The 20,883-nt window shown below is 41.9% G+C and overlaps 1 protein-coding gene across 5 annotated transcripts in view; it reads right to left on the reverse strand.

The window, feature by feature from the left end:
* The window catches only part of ARMC8 (armadillo repeat containing 8), a 134,363-nt gene that overhangs the window by 41,491 nt on the left and 71,989 nt on the right, over positions 1-20,883 (reverse strand). For all 5 annotated transcript variants that reach the window (XM_069733539.1, XM_069733536.1, XM_069733535.1 and 2 more), the window contains 2 exons: positions 3,403-3,485; positions 410-491 (listed from right to left, as the gene is read on the reverse strand). In XM_069733539.1, coding sequence (XP_069589640.1) covers positions 410-491; positions 3,403-3,485 — 165 coding nt within the window. The remainder of the gene's footprint in view (positions 1-409; positions 492-3,402; positions 3,486-20,883) is intronic.

The following is a 20,883-nucleotide window of genomic DNA, read 5'->3' on the forward strand; positions in this document are numbered from 1 at the left end:
TATCTCAGCACAGGAACATTTTTTGCGTTTTTAATTGCTTCCTATTGTGGACCTTATTCTCATTTCAAGCAGGGCTGTAGAGTCGGAGTCTGAGCACATTTTGGTGGAGTCTGTGTCATGGAAAGTGAGGAGTCGGGGGTTTGGTTTGCCGACTGCACAGCCCTGGCAGGGCTGTGGAGTCGGATCCCATTTTGATCTAGTGAATAAAATGAACTTTTGTTTGTGGGAAAATCCTTTTAAAGGGAACCAAAATAAAACTATTATTTACTGGAGACATTTACAGAATGAGGAAAATTGTAAATGCAACAATTTGGCATCCCAATTATGTCCTAGTAAATTATCAATTGCTATATGAAAAGAAAAAAAAAAACACAAAACCTAAAACACAATTTTGTTAATGATGAAATACCTTCATTAGTGGCTTCCAAACTGCATGATCCTGAAAACTGGTACGAAGTTGCTGGACTGATCTGGATAAGCTATGTAAACATCTAGAGAGAAATCTACAATTAGATGGTTTCCAAATGTGCACTATGCTTTCATAAACTGGGCTGAATTATGATCTCAACGAGAATACAACCTGGTGAAAAGTAAAAGGAATCTTCCAAGATGCCTCGCTGGAATATATGGAATAAGACACATTCTGTTTGTTTTAGTTGCCTAATAAATTAACTTTGAGTTAAGACCATTAAGTGTAATTAAGATTCCTGTTTAATATTTGCTATGAAGCCATTGTGTTCATAGGATAGAATCTAGTGATGATGAGCGAGCATGCTCGGTGCTAAGGCCCCTTTCACACATCAGGTTTTTGCCATCAGGCTCAATCCGGCTAATTTTCAAAAAAACAGATCCGGCGGCAACATTCGCTGGATCCGTTTTTTTTTTTAAATTAACCATTTTTTTCCCATAGTCTTGTATTAGTGCCAGATGACCTTGTGTTTCGTCCGGTTTTCGCTTTAGTTTTCTGGAAAAAACGTCCATAGCAACGTTTTGTGTCCGGCGAAAAAGCCGGAAGCGCTGGAAAATGACGGGTTCCAGTGCCAGATTCCGTTTTTTTTTTTAAACTGAGCATGCTCCAAATTTGTTTTTTCAATCCAATTATCTGGATATGCTAGTCGGATTCGTCGCATCGGTTTTTCACAATCCGCGCCGGATCCGTTTTTTCCAACATTCGCCGGATTGTGCCTGATGCAAAAAACCTGATGTGGGAAAGTAGCCTAACCGTATCTTCGGCGTGCTTGAATAATATGTTCGAGTCCCCACACCTGCATGTCTCACGACTGTTCGACAGACTCTCAGTTAGCAGGAGAGCATGCTCAGATAACAGCTTATCAGAGCACCTTCACTCATCACTAGAATCCAATGCACTAGATTTGATGCATAGAATTTCAGCTGCAATCTGGTGAAAGTCAAGAGAAATCCACATTAATTTGTGTGGTGCAGATTTGTTTATAACTTTCCAGCCATGATTGGTGCTTTTTTTTTTTAACACTATTTTAGACCAATCTATAGTCTGTACTTCTCAATTCTCTGCTACTCACATAGTAATGGTAGCTTGATCCGATGGCGACTACTAATGACCGCTGAAGACAATGACTGGCTGCAGCGGTCACGTGTCTACAAGATATGTCCTCGCTAAAAGCCAGATTGTGGGAACTGGTCATGCACCAGGTCAGCATCACCAAGGGAGCTGCAGACGTCTTTAAAGATTATTATTTAACACTGTCCTGATCCTACGGGTTTTGTTGCAGATCCACAGTTAATCTGTAGCAACATTTCAACATTTGCAAAAATTTGATGTCTAAATTGTGGATTTTGACCTTTTACTAAATGAGGATGAGGGGGGGGGAAATAAAATAAAAAGCCATGCTGTGAATTCACAAATCTACACTGCAGGTCAATTTCAGCTCAGAACATTTCTTTACCAAGTGGCTGAGATTTATCTACGGTTACGGATATTTCTCGCTGCAGATGTTGTGTTAGGCTACGTTCCCACCATGAGTATTTGATGCGTTTTTGATGTTGCAGATTTTCTGCACCTATTAGATAAATTATGTTATTTACATTTTTACATAGCGTTGATTGCTTTTGATGTTGTAGTTTTTGCCTCTTTTTGTATGTAATGTGTCAAATAAAGTTTGTTTTCTACACTTCTTAGTATATGGTTTTGACAAAAATTTTATTGATACAGTCCTCTCCATTGGAAGTACACTAAAAACACATGCGCTTTTCTTTTTTTTTTCTTTTTAAAATATGTGGATCATCCGCATTTAATTTAATTATTTGGGGAAAATCGTCATATAACTCATAATACCCACAAGAGAAATTGACACGTCGCAACTTTGAAACATGCACCGCAGGACAGTTTACTGTGCATTAAAAAACAAATGAGAAAAAAAACAAAAAAAAAAAAACAGAGGGGCCCTGAGATTTCTATAAATCCCATCCAGTTTACTGGAACTGTAAGGCCATGTTCACACTAGCAGTATTTGGTCAGTATTTTACCTCAGTATTTGTAAGCCAAAACCAGGAGTGGAAGAAATAGAGGAAAAGTATACTAGAAACATATGCACCACTTCTGTATTTATCACCCACTCCTGGTTTTGGCTTACACATACTGAGGTAAAATACTGACCAAATACTGAACATATGAACGTGGCCTAATACAAATTGTAACGGGGTTCTGGTTTCTTCACACAAATACTGAGGTAAAATACTGACCAAATACTGAACATATGAAGGTGGCCTAATACAAATACTGAGGTAAAATAGTGACCTAATACTGAACATATGAACGTGACCTAATACAAATACTGAGGTAAAATAGTAACCTAATATTGAACATATGAACGTGGCCTAATAAAAATACTGAGGTAAAATACTGACCAAATACTGAACATATGAAGGTGGCCTAATACAAATACTGAGGTAAAATAGTGACCTAATACTGAACATATGAACGTGGCCTAATACAAATACTGAGGTAAAATAGTAACCTAATATTGAACATATGAACGTGGCCTAATACAAATACTGAGGTAAAATACTGACCAAATACTGAACATATGAACGTGGCCTAATACAAATACTGAGGTAAAATACTGACCAAATACTGAACGTGTGAATGTAGCGTTAGGCCGATTGTTTTGTGCAACGAAAATACATAATCAAAGACTCATTGTGGGAATTTAAGCTAAGATCCCATTCAGAAGGTCCACAGTGATTCCTAAATGTGGGAACATAGCCATCGTTTCTAATGGCATTTGTCAGAACATCTAAAATACGGGAATGCAAGCGATGACTTTTCAGTCTCCTTATCATTGGATCTGCTTTCCTGAAACATGCTACATGAGATCAAATGACAAATGAGTAGACGGAGCGCATGTGCTGTGTGAGCCATACCTTACTGCAGCTAATCGCACCTTGACACTAGTCTCAGACAAGCCATTCACAATCCGGTCCATCATATGCTCGGCCTCAATGATCTAGAGGGAGATGTCAATGCAGCATCAATAACATCATGGACGCCTCGTGTACACATGCCTATCCAGCGTAGGATATTTCATCCACTTTCAGTTTATGAATCGGTAAGGAAGGTTCGTGCCCATTTACTCATTTCTACTAAAGCTTTTTGGTGTGGAGGCTTTTCAAAATGTATTATTTTTTTTTAACCAAAAGCACATTGTCATAAGTAATACACAATCAAAAGCAAGCAATAAAAAGGAAATAAAACTAATTTATACACAAACAATACAATAATGCCATAATTCCATCTTATTTTCTCAAAACTCTTAGGCTGCATGCCCACGATCAGGAACTGCTGTGGGTTGGATGCTGCGTATTTATACAGAGTCAAATCCGCAGCGGAATGAGGTTACAGCCTAGTGGATGGGATTTCTAGAAATACCATGTCTGCCATACATGCTTGTGAGCCTGCGGATCATCCGCGGACACTGACATGCGGCACGTCTCTCCAGACTGCAGCATGTCAATTTCTCTTGCAGAGATACGAGTCTCAGCAGGAGAAATTACACTAACAGAATGTATAGGATGCTGTGAATCTGCACGGTTCAAGGAACACATGCGGATTTACCTGCATTTAATAGACTGCACCGTGTGGACATAGCGGATATGTGCTACGTCCAGAGTGCTGCTAGTTCCGGATCGTGTGCACCGGGCCTTATGAATTGGTCACATAAGCCATGAATATAAAATCCACGTGTGGACCAGTATAAAAGTGTAACCTCCAGAATAAGGCAGAGCCCTCTGTTCCTGAGCTTTGCTGTGGCTTCCAGCTAATAAACTGATCTAACAACCCATTGAAAAGGAAAAAGAAAAACACAACCTATTGCTGCAAAAAAAAAAAAAAAAAAAAACAGGATGAATTAGGTAAATATTTTTGTAACAAAATTAAAAAGGGATTGTCTTGTTTTCTTTCTCCAGGAGTGCACCCAGGAAACAAGCTGTGCAAAATCCAATGGGAGCCATGCATTCTTTAGAACGGAGAGGATATTTAATAAGTAGTAAATTGTTATGTCGCTTGTTTTTACAAACACATTGCAACGTTAACCACATAAGAACTTGAGGTACTTCCTTTAAACTAAATAGTACGAGGCTTCTTTACACCCAGTGTTGTCATTAGTATAATGGATGGTATAACATTCCCACAAAATGATATTGCTTTAGCTGGATTACCCTTTGTGTCTGCTGATAATATCAAGATCTAGACCCCAGATCTGGAGAAAGGCTATTATAAAATCCAATTTCACTATCAAAAATGGATACAGGCAGACAAAGCTATAGAAGATGTAAAGTTAGTAGTCACAGCTGAGGCCTAGCGTCTGCCGAATATAAAGATACCAGTATTAGAAACGGCATATAGTAGACAGGAGTCTACAAATTCACGTTAAATGGTCAATGTTTCCGTTAAAGAAGCACTGCTCCCATCAAAGTTTTTATCCGCTTAGTACGGTATATTGCAATCATCATATTATATAGCACTGTGCACATACTATTGCTCATTTTGCCTTTCTACCCAGCTAAATCTCCTATTTTCTCTGTCTCTCGTCTCTGCAGAAACCATTACTCTAGAAAACACATGGTCACCCAAAGGATAACCAAAACGAAGATATCCAAAATGATATTAATTAAGGCTTTTATTGGAAAACTTAGTAAAAATGCATAAAAAATGCCCGGGCGTCCCCGGAAGAAGCCTGGTGCGAAACGTACGTTGGGGTGAGGTGGAACGCTGTGTTGCTGGCAGGTAGATATGGCAATATAAACTTATTATGTACACTGTCACTGTCGCTATTCTTTGGCCATGCTTAGGCAGCTTAAGATGTACACATCCAAATATGTTGCTATGATACCATTACCCTGCATATGGATTTTCTGAAGTGATGTACTGCACATAGCCTCCACCTTATGTTAGGGTGCTTGGGCATTTTTACTAAGTTTTCCAATAAAAGCCTTAATTAATATCATTCTGGATCTCTTCGTTTTGGTTATCTTTTGGGTGACCATGTGTTTTCTATAGTGTATTAGAAGTGCCAGCTTTATCTATATTGGACATTGGTGAGAAACCATTACTCTCCAACTCCTGCCCCTGCTCCTTCCCCCTCCTGGCAGGGACTTTAGCAGTGACCCATCACTCATACAGGGAAAATGGACCTGCTGTTTCTATAAAAGAGTTTAGAAGGATTCCACTTTTCAGTTTTTAATTGCGTGAGGTCATTGACCCAATGGAAAAGAGAATAATTAAATGTGTGTAAAAGCAAAATGAGCAATTGTAAGTCCACAGTGCTATACAATATGATTACTGCAATATATTAAGAGGATTAAGACTTTGGTGGGAAGAGTGCTTGTTTAACGTCCATAAATCAACAGTACAGGCAAGCAACGGAAAAAAAAAAAACAACTAAACTTAAAAACTTAATATACTTTATCAGTGTGACATGTCTCTTTCGCCACTCCAGACACTTTTCACCCTCACTCTTAGGGCTTGTGGACACGACAGATTAAATCGGGCGAGTGCTATCCGTGGATTTTATGAATAGCACTCGTACACCCATGTTATTCTATGGAGTTGTCGAAACATCCAATTTTCACAGACCGATATTATAGAGAAGGTGGGGAAATTTTTCTCTCCGCCTCTGAGAAAATTGGATTCCACTCTGATCAAACTCTGATCAGTCTGAAGGATTGGGCTACACCTAGTATTATATTCTATGACAAGTGGAACTGGAAGGAGGAGGAGAGTGTTGCACAGGTAGGGAAGCACGCACACATATAGAACAGCTTTCTAGCAAGTGGTTTAGCTTTTTTCAGAGCTGTATGCACAGGTACACTGCTTAGTTCTACTGTGTAATATCCTCCAAGCAGTGGTATATAGGAAAATAAGGGCAGGAATGCCTCATGTCTGTGTGTGCAGTGTACGGACATCAGAAAAACAGTCTCCCTCCACTATTTCAGACTGAACTGAATTATAGTTTTCAGAGGAGAAGACTGGTGAAAAATTCTCGAAGGGTGCAGGTCATAATGGCCCGAGGTAGAGTGTTATTCCTCACACACAACTTATTCCAAAAAGTTACCTGAAATGTTAAGTACGCTTCAGCCCTCTCAAAACAAGTTTCTAATTTCATGTGTTAGGTTTCTGAAATTTTGGCAAGGACCTTGTGCGAACAACAACAATTGAATCCTGGATGATGTCGCTTTCTGACATGATGCTAGAATATACCATGACGTTATAATTGGGATAATAACTTCGGAGACCCTGAAATATATCTTAAGAATAAAAGGGGCTATAGCTATGAATCAGCAGTGCAGTTTCTTTATTTTCAGGTATTGGACAATCACTGATCATAAGGTGACGGCATCTCCTAGCAATACGCCATGAAGTTTAATAAGATGAAGATAGTCCCATTAAAAGTTAATTGTAGCATAATGTGTAAAGAAATGGCTGATGTGGAAATGTAAAAATACACGGAGATGACTTCTTCCAAAAACACTGGTGAAAATGTATTGTAGATTTATACAAAAGAATTCTAGATGAGTCCTAATTCACTACGGCCTTAGAACTCCAGTGTAATGAAATACTAGACCCTTATTTAAGGAAAGCGTTGGCAATAGTATGTTGAATATGCACGCATACACATATCCGTGATAGTTTGCTACTCGTGTGGTCTTATCTATAATATACCTCAACAGTGTGAAACGGTCAGGGGAACATACTGAGAAAGCACAAGACGTCCAGAGAGTTAATCAGTGGGGATCACTCTTTATTTCATTCTCCTCACACATACATTGAGCACATTTAATCAATAAAAATAAGTTTTGCAAATTACAAAATAGTAAAATCCATAAAAAAAAAGGACAATGTGCAAGGAAGGCATATAACAACTGTTATTGTTATTCAGCAAATGGCATTATTATACAAAATTCAGAACAAGGCAGTGGATAGGACATCTAAATGGAAGCCGCACAGTACACTTTGTTCCCAGTTCAAAGCATTATGTCATGAAGTTTCTGCTCGCGTGGACCCATTGACACAGTATAAAGTAGAGTTCTCCTGTAATTATGGCTTTCCATCAAGTATAAATGTACAGGCACCAGAGAGTTTTAAAGCATTCTGTTTGAAAGAAAAATGAGATGGAAAGCAGGTGTATTTTCTGGAAATCTCTCATTCTCCTGTTTGCCAAGATCCAAAATAATGTAACTTGGAGATTCAAAAAAAGTTTACTTTTCCAATGAAAGACTCACTACTGCCTGGAGTGAAAGAGCCCAACCCAGCTCCGAAACTATACTTACGGTACGTGGTCCCGATAATGGCTGATTTCTGGCAGTCAGCTATTTGCGTAAGTTACACTTAGTCTTAAGAGAACAATAACAAGTGTACACCTAAGTTGTATTTTCTGTTTTTGCCAATGTGATCACTTTAAGGTTGCGTTCACACATCCGTGTGACATGTCAGAGAGCTGCATGATTGTTTCATCCGACTTCACACGACTCATTGAACAGAATGGATTTATTCAGACAGCTGTTAAAATGGCAGATCTGAGAGCGAGATCCGTGAAACTCCGAGCATGGCCTGTTCTGACCGGATTTTGAGGACCAGAATAGGACGTGATCAATCGGCCTGTGAACTCGCAGTTAAAACAATAACTAAAATATTGGACAGCGCTCAGGCTGCATAAGTCTAAGTGTGGGATTTAGCTAGAACATTGGAATCCACTGTTCTCTCAGACTCCTTAAATGAACGGTCGGAATTCAGGAGCTTTAATTGCATTCATTGCAAATGGTTTACCAGGGGCTCAATTGATTTGTTATGACAAATATGAGGAACTGGAACAGATTTGTCAAATTTCTTCCCAAATAAATTGGATCTATTTTTCTGAAAAACTTGCTGCACTTTTGTTTGTCATCTTATTTGTCTTCAAAATGAATAATTATTTATTTTTTACATGTGGTTTGAAGGTGTTTTTTTGTAGGTGTCCATCTGCTCTATCTAAACAACACATGTGCAACTGGATAAATTAAAAGGACACACTATTTATACCCTTGTCAGATACACCTGTAGAAAAAAATTGTCCTTCCCACACAACCTCCGCAATTCCACTAATAAATCGCCAATATCCCATCTATGATTTAACTCATCTTATCTACTTCCTAACCATACATCTATCCATCTTCTCACTTTCCTACTACTGCAGATGCTCCATTTCTCCTCGCACTACCACTTCTTCACTGTTTGCGGGGAAGCTGCCGAGCACGCGCGCGGGGAAGCTGCCGAGCACGAGCGCGGGGAAGCGCGCGAGTGTGACGGTACCTTTAGAATATACAGTGGCCCCAGGTTCAGTCCCCGCTATTATCAGGCTGCATTCTCCGTGCTACAGAACAAACTGTTTTGGCACAAACATTAAGGTATGACGTCACAAATCCCCCTAAAGCTTCTCTGCCGATGTTACCCATGCTTTCGAAGACTGAATAGTTAATGTGCTGTAATTATTCAAGATGGAAAATTCAGATTTTTGCCTTTAAAAAAAACAAGTCACTTCGCTTTACACGTCAGAACTTCCACAAAGAATTTACATTTCAGGTGATGCGCCAGATGTCATTCTCTGCAATGCTAGCTCCAAACAGCACTACACGGGTGTAACTGGGAACAATGCCATTCAGACCCCTGTATATTACTGGTAGTACAGGAAAACAGAACATGCATCTCAAAAGAGAATAGCACTTTACACTGGTTTAGTCTTGTGCCACAGACACACACAGACATTTTTCTTAAGGTGCCTTCACACTCAGCAACTTTGCAACGAGAACGACAACGATCCGTGACGTTGCAGCGTCCTGGATAGCGATCTCATTGTGTTTGACACGCAGCAGCGATCTGGATCCCGCTGTGACATCGCTGGTCGGAGCTAGAAGTCCATAACTTTATTTGGTCGTCAGGTCGGCGTTTATCGTCATGTTTGACATCAAAAGCAACAATGCCAGCAATGTTTTACATGGAGCGAACAACCAGCGAGAACGATAAGTGAGTCGCCGTTACGTCACTGGATCGCTCCTGCATCGTTCTGGAGTTGCGGTGTTTGACGTCTCTACAGCGACCTAAACAGCGACGCTCCAGCAATCGGCTCGTTGTCTATATCGCTGCAGCGTCGCTGAGTGTGACGGTACCTTTAGGCATTTTCAGTTAGTGACTTTTTCATTTGTGCAAAATAATCTATTACAAAGATGAATACAGATCTTATAGCAATAAGAAAATACTCACACAACCCTAGAGGAGAAGCCGGGAAAGAGAGAAAGCTAAATGTAAACCTACCAACCAGAGAAGGGTCTCCGTCCAAGTTTTCCACAGAGTTTGGTACTCTGTCATTACAGAATGTTGCATTCCTGCCCAATCTTCATATTGGACAAAAAGTATTCACGTACTACAGGACATCACATACAGTTATATGAAAAAGTTTGGGTACCCCTATTAATCTTAAGCTTAATGTTTTATAAAAATTGTTTTTTTGGCAACAGCTATTTCAGTTTCATATATCTAATAACTGTTGGACACAGTAATGTTTCTGCCTTGAAATGAGGTTTATTGTACTAACAGAAAATGTGCAATCTGCATTAACTGAAATAGCTGTTGCAAAAAAACAATTTTTATACAACATTAAGCTTAAGATTAATAGAGGTGCCCAAACTTTTTCATATAACTGTAGGTCTGCAAAAACCGGTTTGATTTCCAACGTGCCAAGATTGAGCTGCTTCCCACAATCTAGAACATAACCCACCACCTACCCTTCTTTATAAATCTATTTTATTTTTAGATTTAAAAAAAAATAAAAATCTATAAAATCTCTAGAAGTGATGCTGCCTCACTTTTGACAATGTGGACATTTCACACGAGAATTCTAGTAATGACTCACATCACCATAAAAGGATTAAGCAGATTCCTGGAGATCCCGCAGCCCCAAATCCACCAGCACCCTGCCACAGCCCCGGATCCACCAGCACACTACCACAGGCCCACCCTCAGTGCCCCTGTCACGGCCCCTCCACCAGCGCCCTGTCACGGCCCCTCCACCAGCGCCCTGTCACAGCCCTTCCACCAGCGCCCTGACACGGCCCCTCCACCAGCGCCCTGACACGGCCCCTCCACCAGCGCCCTGTCACGGCCCCTCCACCAGCGCCCTGTCACGGCCCCTACACCAGCGCCCTGTCACCGCCCCTACACCAGCGCCCTGTCACGGCCCCTACACCAGCGCCCTGTCACGGCCCCTACACCAGCGCCCTGTCACGGCCCCTACACCAGCGCCCTGTCACGGCCCCTACACCAGCGCCCTGTCACAGCCCTTCCACCAGCGCCCTGACACGGCCACTCCACCAGCGCCCAGTCACGACCCTTCCACCAGCGCTCTGTTACAGGTAAATGTGCTCAAACGGAAAATATATAGTAGTATTTATTTTTTATAAAGAAAACATGGGAAAGACGGCATGTATTTGGACATCCATGCCAAGACCTGTTCTCACTTCTTTTTGTGAGTTCCTGATGGAGATCACTTTCCCACTTTAATTGTATTTCAGTGTTTTCTCTGGGGTTCTTTTGAAGTAACTCCCCATGTTATACTGAGAGGCCTTGTTTGTTAGGTTGAATTGATGCCACATGGTATAGTATAGGGTTAATGGCACAGTTTGATTTTACCACTTTATTATTATTTTCAGCACTGACTCCTTTTGATACCAAGCAGTGCATGGTACCCAGGTACTTCTTGGACAATGACATTCCAAAGCTTTGATCTCAAGGTTATCTCAAACTGATAAGACCACTGTGTAAACAGAGGATTTAACACAAGGGGGAAGTGATGAGGTCTGAAGAGTATAAAAAGGTTAGAGGATGGAAGGGTTGAGTCCAACTGCAGACTGCAAAATGAAAAGTCTACTCTTGTGCCCAACTGGGTCCAGGCAGGGAGCGGCAGCCCCGGATGTAAAGGCTGAGTATAATATAAGTTTGTGGTCTGTTTGAGGTCATGCTTCTTTTCATATCCTGCATATTTTGTATTGAATTGTATACATATTTTTCTATCTTCTATGTATATATTGTCTTACATGTAAATTTTCATTATTTCAGTTCTGTATTTCATTGAGCCATTAACTGTTAATCTATGTATCTTGCATCTTCAAATTCATTATAAAACAAAACATAAGTAGTAATTTTCAAGGGGATTTTCAAAACGGTCTAAATTTAATAGCCACCCCACACTTATGGTAAATTGTACCACCTTTATTTTCTGGATATTTGAAGGGTTCCTCACACTGGAAACAGTGCATGGCAGACAAGCTAACGGCTTTCATTACAATTAGTAGCTGGTTAATTTTTCTTAGGAATTGTAACATTATATAATCTCCAAGATGGGAAAAAAATCAACTTATTAGCTTAATATTTTGTTTCCATGTCCTAATTGTTCTTCTATGGTGCTAAACAGTTTTGATGGGATAGAAAGATCTAGTAATGTAAAAGGGAACAAGGGTTTACGAGACCTTTCCTTTGACAGATGGTTGTTCCCTTGGACTAATGTTTTCTAGAAACCATCTCCACCTCGGAGACTATTAAATAACACACTGTATCCTTCAGCCCTATCCCACCACCACATAGTGGTGTGCTGAATATCGGTCCAACCCTTCTATCAAACGTGACATTTATCATTATAGGAAAATGTCTTATCTCTTAGAAATGAAACCGGATTTTGGGGAGAGTATGTATTGCAAACGTAGGGATTTTATCTACCCAATATACTCTGGGGAATATATAAGAATCCTCTCTGACTGCACATAGTAGGAGAGACTGGGATCGGCCAATATTAGTAAGCCAGGGTAGGGCATTACCTTATCGAGTCCATTCATAGAATGGTCGGTTACATTTGCATTTTGAGATGAATATGGAAATTAATTGGAAGCATGTCACATTTGGAATAATGGCCTTTACCTAATAATCCCTTTTATCACCAAATAATTTTGATTTGAACAACAAATGACAATATTATCTGCATAGAGGGAGAAGATCTATGGTCAAGTCTAAAAATATTAGAAAAATGTAACAAGCATTTAACAGTCTAATGTATGTAAAGATGGTTTGGCAGCTTCCATCAGCCTCAGATTAATGCAGTGGAGACCAAGCTACTTATATAACTTAGTAGGGGTGCTATGCAAATTTATCAAGAGTTTCATGAATCCGGAGAAAAAAGGAAAAAAAAAAGAAAAAGCATGCAGTACTGCCCCTCAATAATAAAAGGTCCTTTTATTAAGGGCATGTCATACACAGTGTACATAAAGAAAGCAACAAGGGTTTCACATGTATTAATGCTTCATCCAGGTCTGTATGAGATGTCGATACATGCAAAATGGCCAGGCCCTGATGAAGCCATGCGAAACATCTGTTGCATAGCTTCAGTGTCAGATATACCTAAATAAGACATTTTACAGTCAATGGTAAATGCCGCATTCATTCTTCTTCTACTTTTGCTGGACATATGGGGATATAGCTCTTCAGGTACTATAAATTTGGACTTCTGGACCCGTTGTGCAAGTTCAAAGGGCAAAGCAAAAAAAAAAAAAACCAACAAAAAAAAAAAAACTTTCCGGCGCAGGTGCCGGGGACGTTCAGGAAGGAAATGGAGGCGGCGCCCGGAGGTCACTAGTGACGGCTGGGAGGCGTTTGTGTCAGGGGGAAAAGATGTGCCAGATGTGACAGACTACAGGTATGAGGGGCAAATTATAAAAGCGATTATTTCAGCGCTTGCAGGGACCTGAACGAAAAGAGCCGCCTTGACAGAATGCAGCATTAGTGCTGCACAGGGTGGCTCTTATTTAAAAACGTCTGGAGGGGGCGACAGGTTCCCTTTAACCCCTTCATGACCCAGCCTATTTTGACCTTAAAGACCTTGCCGTTTTTTGCAATTCTGACCAGTGTCCCTTTATGAGGTAATAACTCAGGAACGCTTCAACGGATCCTAGCGGTTCTGAGATTGTTTTTCGTGACATATTGGGCTTCATGTTAGTGGTAAATTTAGGTCAATAAATTCTGCGCTTGTGATAAAAACGGAAATTTGGCGAAAATTTTGAAAATTTCGCAATTTTCACATTTTGAATTTTTATTCTGTTAAACCAGAGAGATATGTGTTGTGAATTCTGTGGCTGAGTTCACTTCTGTGGTCACAAGTGGTATTGCAGTCTCTGGGCTTCCTCCCTCAGGTGTTTTGGTGAGCTCGTTGGCTGCCTTGCTATTTAGCTCCACCTGAGTCTGTCTTCCTTGCTCCTTGTCAATGTTCCAGTGTTGGATCTGAGCTACTGCATCTTTCCTTGGGCCTGCTGCTCTGCTAGATAAGTGCTTCTAGTTTGTTTTCTGTTTTTTCTGTCCAGCTTGTTATTATCTTTTGCTGGAAGCTCTGAGAAGCAAAGGGGTGCACCGCCGTGCTGTTAGTTCGGCACGGTGGGTCTTTTTGCCCCTTTGCGTGGTTTTCGTTTTAGGGTTTTTTGTAGACTGCATAGTTCTCTTTGCTATCCTCGCTCTGTCTAGAATATCGGGCCTCACTTTGCTGAATCTATTTCATTCCTACGTTTGTCTTTTCATCTTGCTAACAGTCATTATATGTGGGGGGCTGCCTATTCCTTTGGGGTATTTCTCTGAGGTAAGTCAGGCTTGTATTTCTATCTTCAGGCTAGTCAGCTCCTCAGGCAGTGCCGAGTTGCATAGGTAGTTGATAGGCGCAATCCACTGCTGCTTCCAGTTGTGTGAGGATAGATCAGGTACTGCAGTCTACAGAGATTCCACGTCTCAGAGCTCGTCCTATTGTTTTGGGTTATTGCCAGATCTCTGTATGTGCGCTGATTACTGCACGCTGTGTTGCCTGATTGCCAGCCATAACAGTACAAGGAGCCATTCAATGATTTCCAATAGAGGGAAAAAAGAAATCCTGACATCATTTTTTTTTCTTAGCTCTGTCTTCAGTCTTTTTTTTCCCCTAGACATTAGAGTGCTTCAGGACACAGCTGTGGACATGGATATTCAGGCTCTGTGCTCCTCAATGGATAATCTCGTTGTAAATGTACAAAAGATTCAAGATACTATTGATCAGAAATCGATGCTAGAACCAAGAATTCCGATTCCTGATTTGTTTTTTGGTGACAGAACTAAGTTCCTGAGCTTCAGAAATACAGGTCCTTCTCAAAAAATTAGCATATAGTGTTAAATTTCATTATTTACCATAATGTAATGATTACAATTAAACTTTCATATATTATAGATTCATTATCCACCAACTGAAATTTGTCAGGTCTTTTATTGTTTTAATACTGATGATTTTGGCATACAACTCCTGATAACCCAAAAAACCTGTCTCAATAAATTAGCATATCAAGAAAAGGTTCTCTAAACGACCTATTACCCTAATCTTCTGAATCAACTAATTAACTCTAAAAACATGCAAAAGATACCTGAGGCTTTTATAAACTCCCTGCCTGGTTCATTACTCAAAACCCCCATCATGGGTAAGACTAGCGACCTGACAGATGTCAAGAAGGCCATCATTGACACCCTCAAGCAAGAGGGTAAGACCCAGAAAGAAATTTCTCAACAAATAGGCTGTTCCCAGAGTGCTGTATCAAGGCACCTCAATGGTAAGTCTGTTGGAAGGAAACAATGTGGCAGAAAACGCTGTACAACGAGAAGAGGAGACCGGACCCTGAGGAAGATTGTGGAGAAGGACCGATTCCAGACCTTGGGGAACCTGAGGAAGCAGTGGACTGAGTCTGGTGTGGAAACATCCAGAGCCACCGTGCACAGGCGTGTGCAGGAAATGGGCTACAGGTGCCGCATTCCCCAGGTAAAGCCACTTTTGAGCTACAGAGAAGCAGCACTGGACTGTTGCTAAGTGGTCCCAAGTACTTTTTTCTGATGAAAGCAAATTTTGCATGTCATTCGGAAATCAAGGTGCCAGAGTCTGGAGGAAGACTGGGGAGAAGGAAATGCCAAAATGCCTGAAGTCCAGTGTCAAGTACCCGCAGTCAGTGATGGTGTGGGGTGCCATGTCAGCTGCTGGTGTTGGTCCACTGTGTTTCATCAAGGGCAGGGTCAATGCAGCTAGCTATCAGGAGATTTTGGAGCACTTCATGCTTCCATCGGCTGAAATGCTTTATGGAGATGAAGATTTCATTTTTCAGCACGACCTGGCACCTGCTCACAGTGCCAAAACCACTGGTAAATGGTTTACTGACCATGGTATTACTGTGCTCAATTGGCCTGCCAACTCTCCTGACCTGAACCCCATAGAGAATCTGTGGGATATTGTGAAGAGAAAGTTGAGAGACGCAAGACCCAACACTCTGGATGAGCTTAAGGCCGCTATTGAAGCATCCTGGGCCTCCATAACATCTCAGCAGTGTCACAGGCTGATTGCCTCCATGCCACGCCGCATTGAAGCAGTCATTTCTGCCAAAGGATTCCCGACCAAGTATTGAGTGCATAACTGAACATTATTATTTGATGGTTTTTTTGTTTGTTATTAAAAAACACTTTTATTTGATTGGATGGGTGAAATATGCTAATTTATTGAGACAGGTTTTTTGGGTTATCAGGAGTTGTATGCCAAAATCATCAGTATTAAAACAATAAAAGACCTGACAAATTTCAGTTGGTGGATAATGAATCTATAATATATGAAAGTTTAATTGTAATCATTACATTATGGTAAATAATGAAATTTAACACTATATGCTAATTTTTTGAGAAGGACCTGTAATTGTAAGCTATTTTTGGCCTTGAAACCTCATTCTTCTGGTAATCCTATTCAACAGGTTTTGATTATTATTTCTTTTTTGCGCGGCGACCCACAGGACTGGGCGTTTTCTCTTGCACCAGGAGATTCTGCATTGAGTAATCTTGATGCATTTTTCCAGGCGCTGGGATTGCTTTACGATGAGCCTAATTCAGTGGATCAAGCTGAGAAAAATCTGCTGGCTTTATGCCAGGGTCAGGATGATGTAGAAGTATATTGTCAGAAATTTAGAAAATGGTCAGTACTCACTCTGTGGAATGAATCTGCACTAGCGGCTTTGTTCAGAAAGGGTCTCTCTGAAGCTCTTAAGGATGTAATGGTGGGATTTCCTATGCCTGCTGGTTTGAATGAGTCTATGTCCTTGGCCATTCAGATCGGTCGTCGCTTGCGCGAGCGTAAATCTGTGCACCATCTGGCGGTATTGTCTGAGAGTAAGCCTGAGCCTATGCAGTGCGACAGGACTATGACTAAAGTAGAACGGCACGAACACAGACGTCTGAACAGACTGTGTTTCTATTGTGGTGATTCTACTCATGCTATTTCTAATTGTCCTAAACGCACTAGGCGGTTCGATAGCTCTGCCGTTATTGGTACTGTACAGTCCAAATTCCTTTTGTCCATTACCTTAATGTGCTCTTTGTCATCATATTCTGTCATGGCGTTTGTGGATTCAGGCGCTGCCCTGAATCTGATGGATTTGGATTATGCTAAACGTTGTGGATTTTTCTTGGAGCCTTTGCGGTGTCCTATTCCGTTGAGAGGAATTGATGCTACACCTCTGGCCAAGAATAAGCCTCAGTACTGGGCCCAGCTGACCATGTGCATGGCTCCTGCACATCAGGAAGTTATTCGCTTTTTGGTACTGCATAATTTGCATGATGTGGTCGTGTTGGGGTTGCCATGGCTACAAACCCATAATCCAGTATTGGATTGGAACTCTATGTCGGTAACCAGCTGGGGTTGTCAGGGAGTACATGGTGATGTTCCATTTTTGTCTATTTCGTCATCCATTCCTTCTGACATCCCAGAGTTCTTGTCGGACTTTCAGGATGTATTTGAAGAGTCCAAGTCTGATGCCCTTCCTCCGCATAGGAATTGTGATTGTGCTATCGATTTGATTCCTGGTAGTAAATTCCCTAAGGGTCGTTTATTTAATTTGTCCGTACCTGAACACACCGCTATGCGCAGTTATGTGAAGGAGTCCCTGGAGAAGGGACATATTCGCCCATCGTCGTCACCATTGGGAGCAGGGTTCTTTTTTGTAGCCAAGAAGGATGGTTCGCTAAGACCGTGTATTGATTACCGCCTTCTTAATAAGATCACTGTTAAGTTTCAGTATCCCTTGCCATTGATTTCTGACTTGTTTGCTCGGATTAAGGGGGCTAGTTGGTTTACTAAGATTGATCTTCGTGGTGCGTATAATCTGGTGAGAATCAGGCAGGGAGATGAATGGAAAACGGCATTTAATACGCCCGAGGGTCATTTTGAGTATCTGGTGATGCCGTTCGGACTTGCCAATGCTCCATCTGTTTTTCAGTCTTTTATGCATGACATTTTCCGTGAGTATCTGGATAAATTCTTGATTGTTTACTTGGATGACATTTTGATCTTCTCAGATGATTGGGAGTCTCATGTGAAGCAAGTCAGAATGGTTTTCCAGGTACTGCGTGCTAATTCCTTGTTCGTGAAGGGATCAAAGTGTCTCTTCGGTGTGCAGAAAGTTTCATTTTTGGGGTTCATCTTTTCCCCTTCTACTATCGAGATGGATCCGGTTAAGGTTCAGGCCATCCAGGATTGGACTCAGCCGACATCTCTAAAAAGTTTGCAGAAATTCCTGGGCTTTGCTAATTTTTATCGTCGCTTCATCTGTAATTTTTCTAGAATTGCCAGACCATTGACCGATTGGACCAAGAAGGGTGCTGATTTGGTTAATTGGTCTTCTGCTGCCGTGGAAGCTTTTCAGGAGTTGAAGCGTCGTTTTTGCTGTGCCCCTGTGTTGTGTCAACCTGATGTTTCTCTTCCGTTCCAGGTCGAGGTTGATGCTTCTGAGATTGGTGCAGGGGCGGTTTTGTCACAGAGAGGTTCTGGTTGCTCAGTGTTCAAACCATGTGCTTTCTTTTCCAGGAAATTTTCTGCTGCTGAGCGTAATTATGATGTGGGCAACCGAGAGTTGCTGGCCATGAAGTGGGCATTCGAGGAGTGGCGTCATTGGCTTGAGGGTGCTAAGCATCGCGTGGTGGTTTTGACTGATCATAAGAACCTTACTTATCTTGAGTCTGCCAAGCGCTTGAATCCTAGACAGGCCCGTTGGTCGTTATTTTTTGCTCGTTTTGATTTTGTGATTTCATACCTTCCGGGCTCTAAAAATGTGAAGGCGGATGCTCTGTCTAGGAGTTTTGTGCCCGACTCTCCGGGGTTATCTGAGCCGGCGAGTATCCTCAAGGAAGGAGTCATTGTGTCTGCCATCTCCCCTGATTTGCGGAGAGTGTTGCAGAAATTTCAGGCTAATAAACCTGATCGTTGTCCGGCCGAGAAACTGTTCGTCCCTGATAGGTGGACTAGTAAAGTTATCTCTGAACTTCATTGTTCGGTGCTGGCCGGTCATCCAGGAATCTTTGGTACCAGGGAGTTGGTTGCTAGATCCTTCTGGTGGCCATCTCTGTCACGGGATGTGCGTGCTTTTGTGCAGTCCTGTGGAATTTGTGCTAGGGCTAAGCCCTGCTGTTCACGTGCCAGTGGGTTGCTTTTGCCCTTGCCGGTCCCGAAGAGGCCTTGGACACATATTTCGATGGATTTCATTTCTGACCTTCCCGTTTCTCAAAAGATGTCTGTCATTTGGGTGGTCTGTGATCGCTTTTCTAAAATGGTCCATCTGGTGCCCTTGGTTAAATTGCCTTCCTCCTCTGATTTGGTGCCTTTGTTCTTCCAGCATGTGGTTCGTTTACATGGCATTCCTGAGAATATTGTTTCTGACAGAGGTTCCCAGTTTGTCTCGAGGTTCTGGCGAGCCTTTTGTGGTAGGATGGGCATTGACCTATCTTTTTCCTCGGCCTTCCATCCTCAGACTAATGGCCAGACCGAACGAACCAATCAGACCTTGGAAACATATCTGAGATGTTTTGTTTCCGCTGACCAGGATGATTGGGTGTCATTTTTGCCGTTGGCTGAGTTCGCCCTTAATAATCGGGCCAGCTCGGCTACCTTGGTCTCTCCATTTTTCTGCAATTCTGGGTTCCATCCTCGTTTCTCTTCAGGACAGGTTGAGTCTTCGGACTGTCCTGGTGTGGATTATGTGGTGGACAGGTTGCAGCAGATCTGGACTCAGGTAGTGGACAATTTGACCTTGTCCCAGGAGAAGGCTCAGCTTTTCGCTAATCGCAGACGCCGTGTGGGACCCCGACTTCGTGTTGGGGATCTGGTTTGGTTATCTTCTCGTCATATACCTATGAAGGTTTCCTCTCCTAAATTTAAACCTCGTTTTATTGGTCCGTATAGGATTTCTGAGATTCTCAATCCGGTGTCTTTTCGTCTGACCCTCCCAGACTCCTTTTCCATACATAATGTATTCCATAGGTCGTTGTTGAGGAGATACGTGGCACCTATGGTTCCATCTGTGGAGCCTCCTGCCCCTGTTTTGGTGGAGGGGGAATTGGAGTATATTGTGGAGAAGATTTTGGATTCTCGTGTCTCTAGACGGAAACTCCAGTATCTGGTCAAATGGAAGGGTTATGCTCAGGAAGATAATTCCTGGGTTTTTGCCTCTGATGTCCATGCCCCAGATCTTGTTCGTGCCTTTCATGTGGCTCATCCTGGTCGGCCTGGGGGTTCTGGTGAGGGTTCGGTGACCCCTCCTCAAGGGGGGGGTACTGTTGTGAATTCTGTGGCTGAGTTCACTTCTGTGGTCACAAGTGGTATTGCAGTCTCTGGGCTTCCTCCCTCAGGTGTTTTGGTGAGCTCGTTGGCTGCCTTGCTATTTAGCTCCACCTGAGTCTGTCTTCCTTGCTCCTTGTCAATGTTCCAGTGTTGGATCTGAGCTACTGCATCTTTCCTTGGGCCTGCTGCTCTGCTAGATAAGTGCTTCTAGTTTGTTTTCTGTTTTTTCTGTCCAGCTTGTTATTATCTTTTGCTGGAAGCTCTGAGAAGCAAAGGGGTGCACCGCCGTGCTGTTAGTTCGGCACGGTGGGTCTTTTTGCCCCTTTGCGTGGTTTTCGTTTTAGGGTTTTTTGTAGACTGCATAGTTCTCTTTGCTATCCTCGCTCTGTCTAGAATATCGGGCCTCACTTTGCTGAATCTATTTCATTCCTACGTTTGTCTTTTCATCTTGCTAACAGTCATTATATGTGGGGGGCTGCCTATTCCTTTGGGGTATTTCTCTGAGGTAAGTCAGGCTTGTATTTCTATCTTCAGGCTAGTCAGCTCCTCAGGCAGTGCCGAGTTGCATAGGTAGTTGATAGGCGCAATCCACTGCTGCTTCCAGTTGTGTGAGGATAGATCAGGTACTGCAGTCTACAGAGATTCCACGTCTCAGAGCTCGTCCTATTGTTTTGGGTTATTGCCA

This window comes from Ranitomeya imitator, chromosome 7 (assembly GCF_032444005.1).
Source record: "Ranitomeya imitator isolate aRanImi1 chromosome 7, aRanImi1.pri, whole genome shotgun sequence".
Lineage (NCBI taxonomy): Eukaryota > Metazoa > Chordata > Amphibia > Anura > Dendrobatidae > Ranitomeya > Ranitomeya imitator.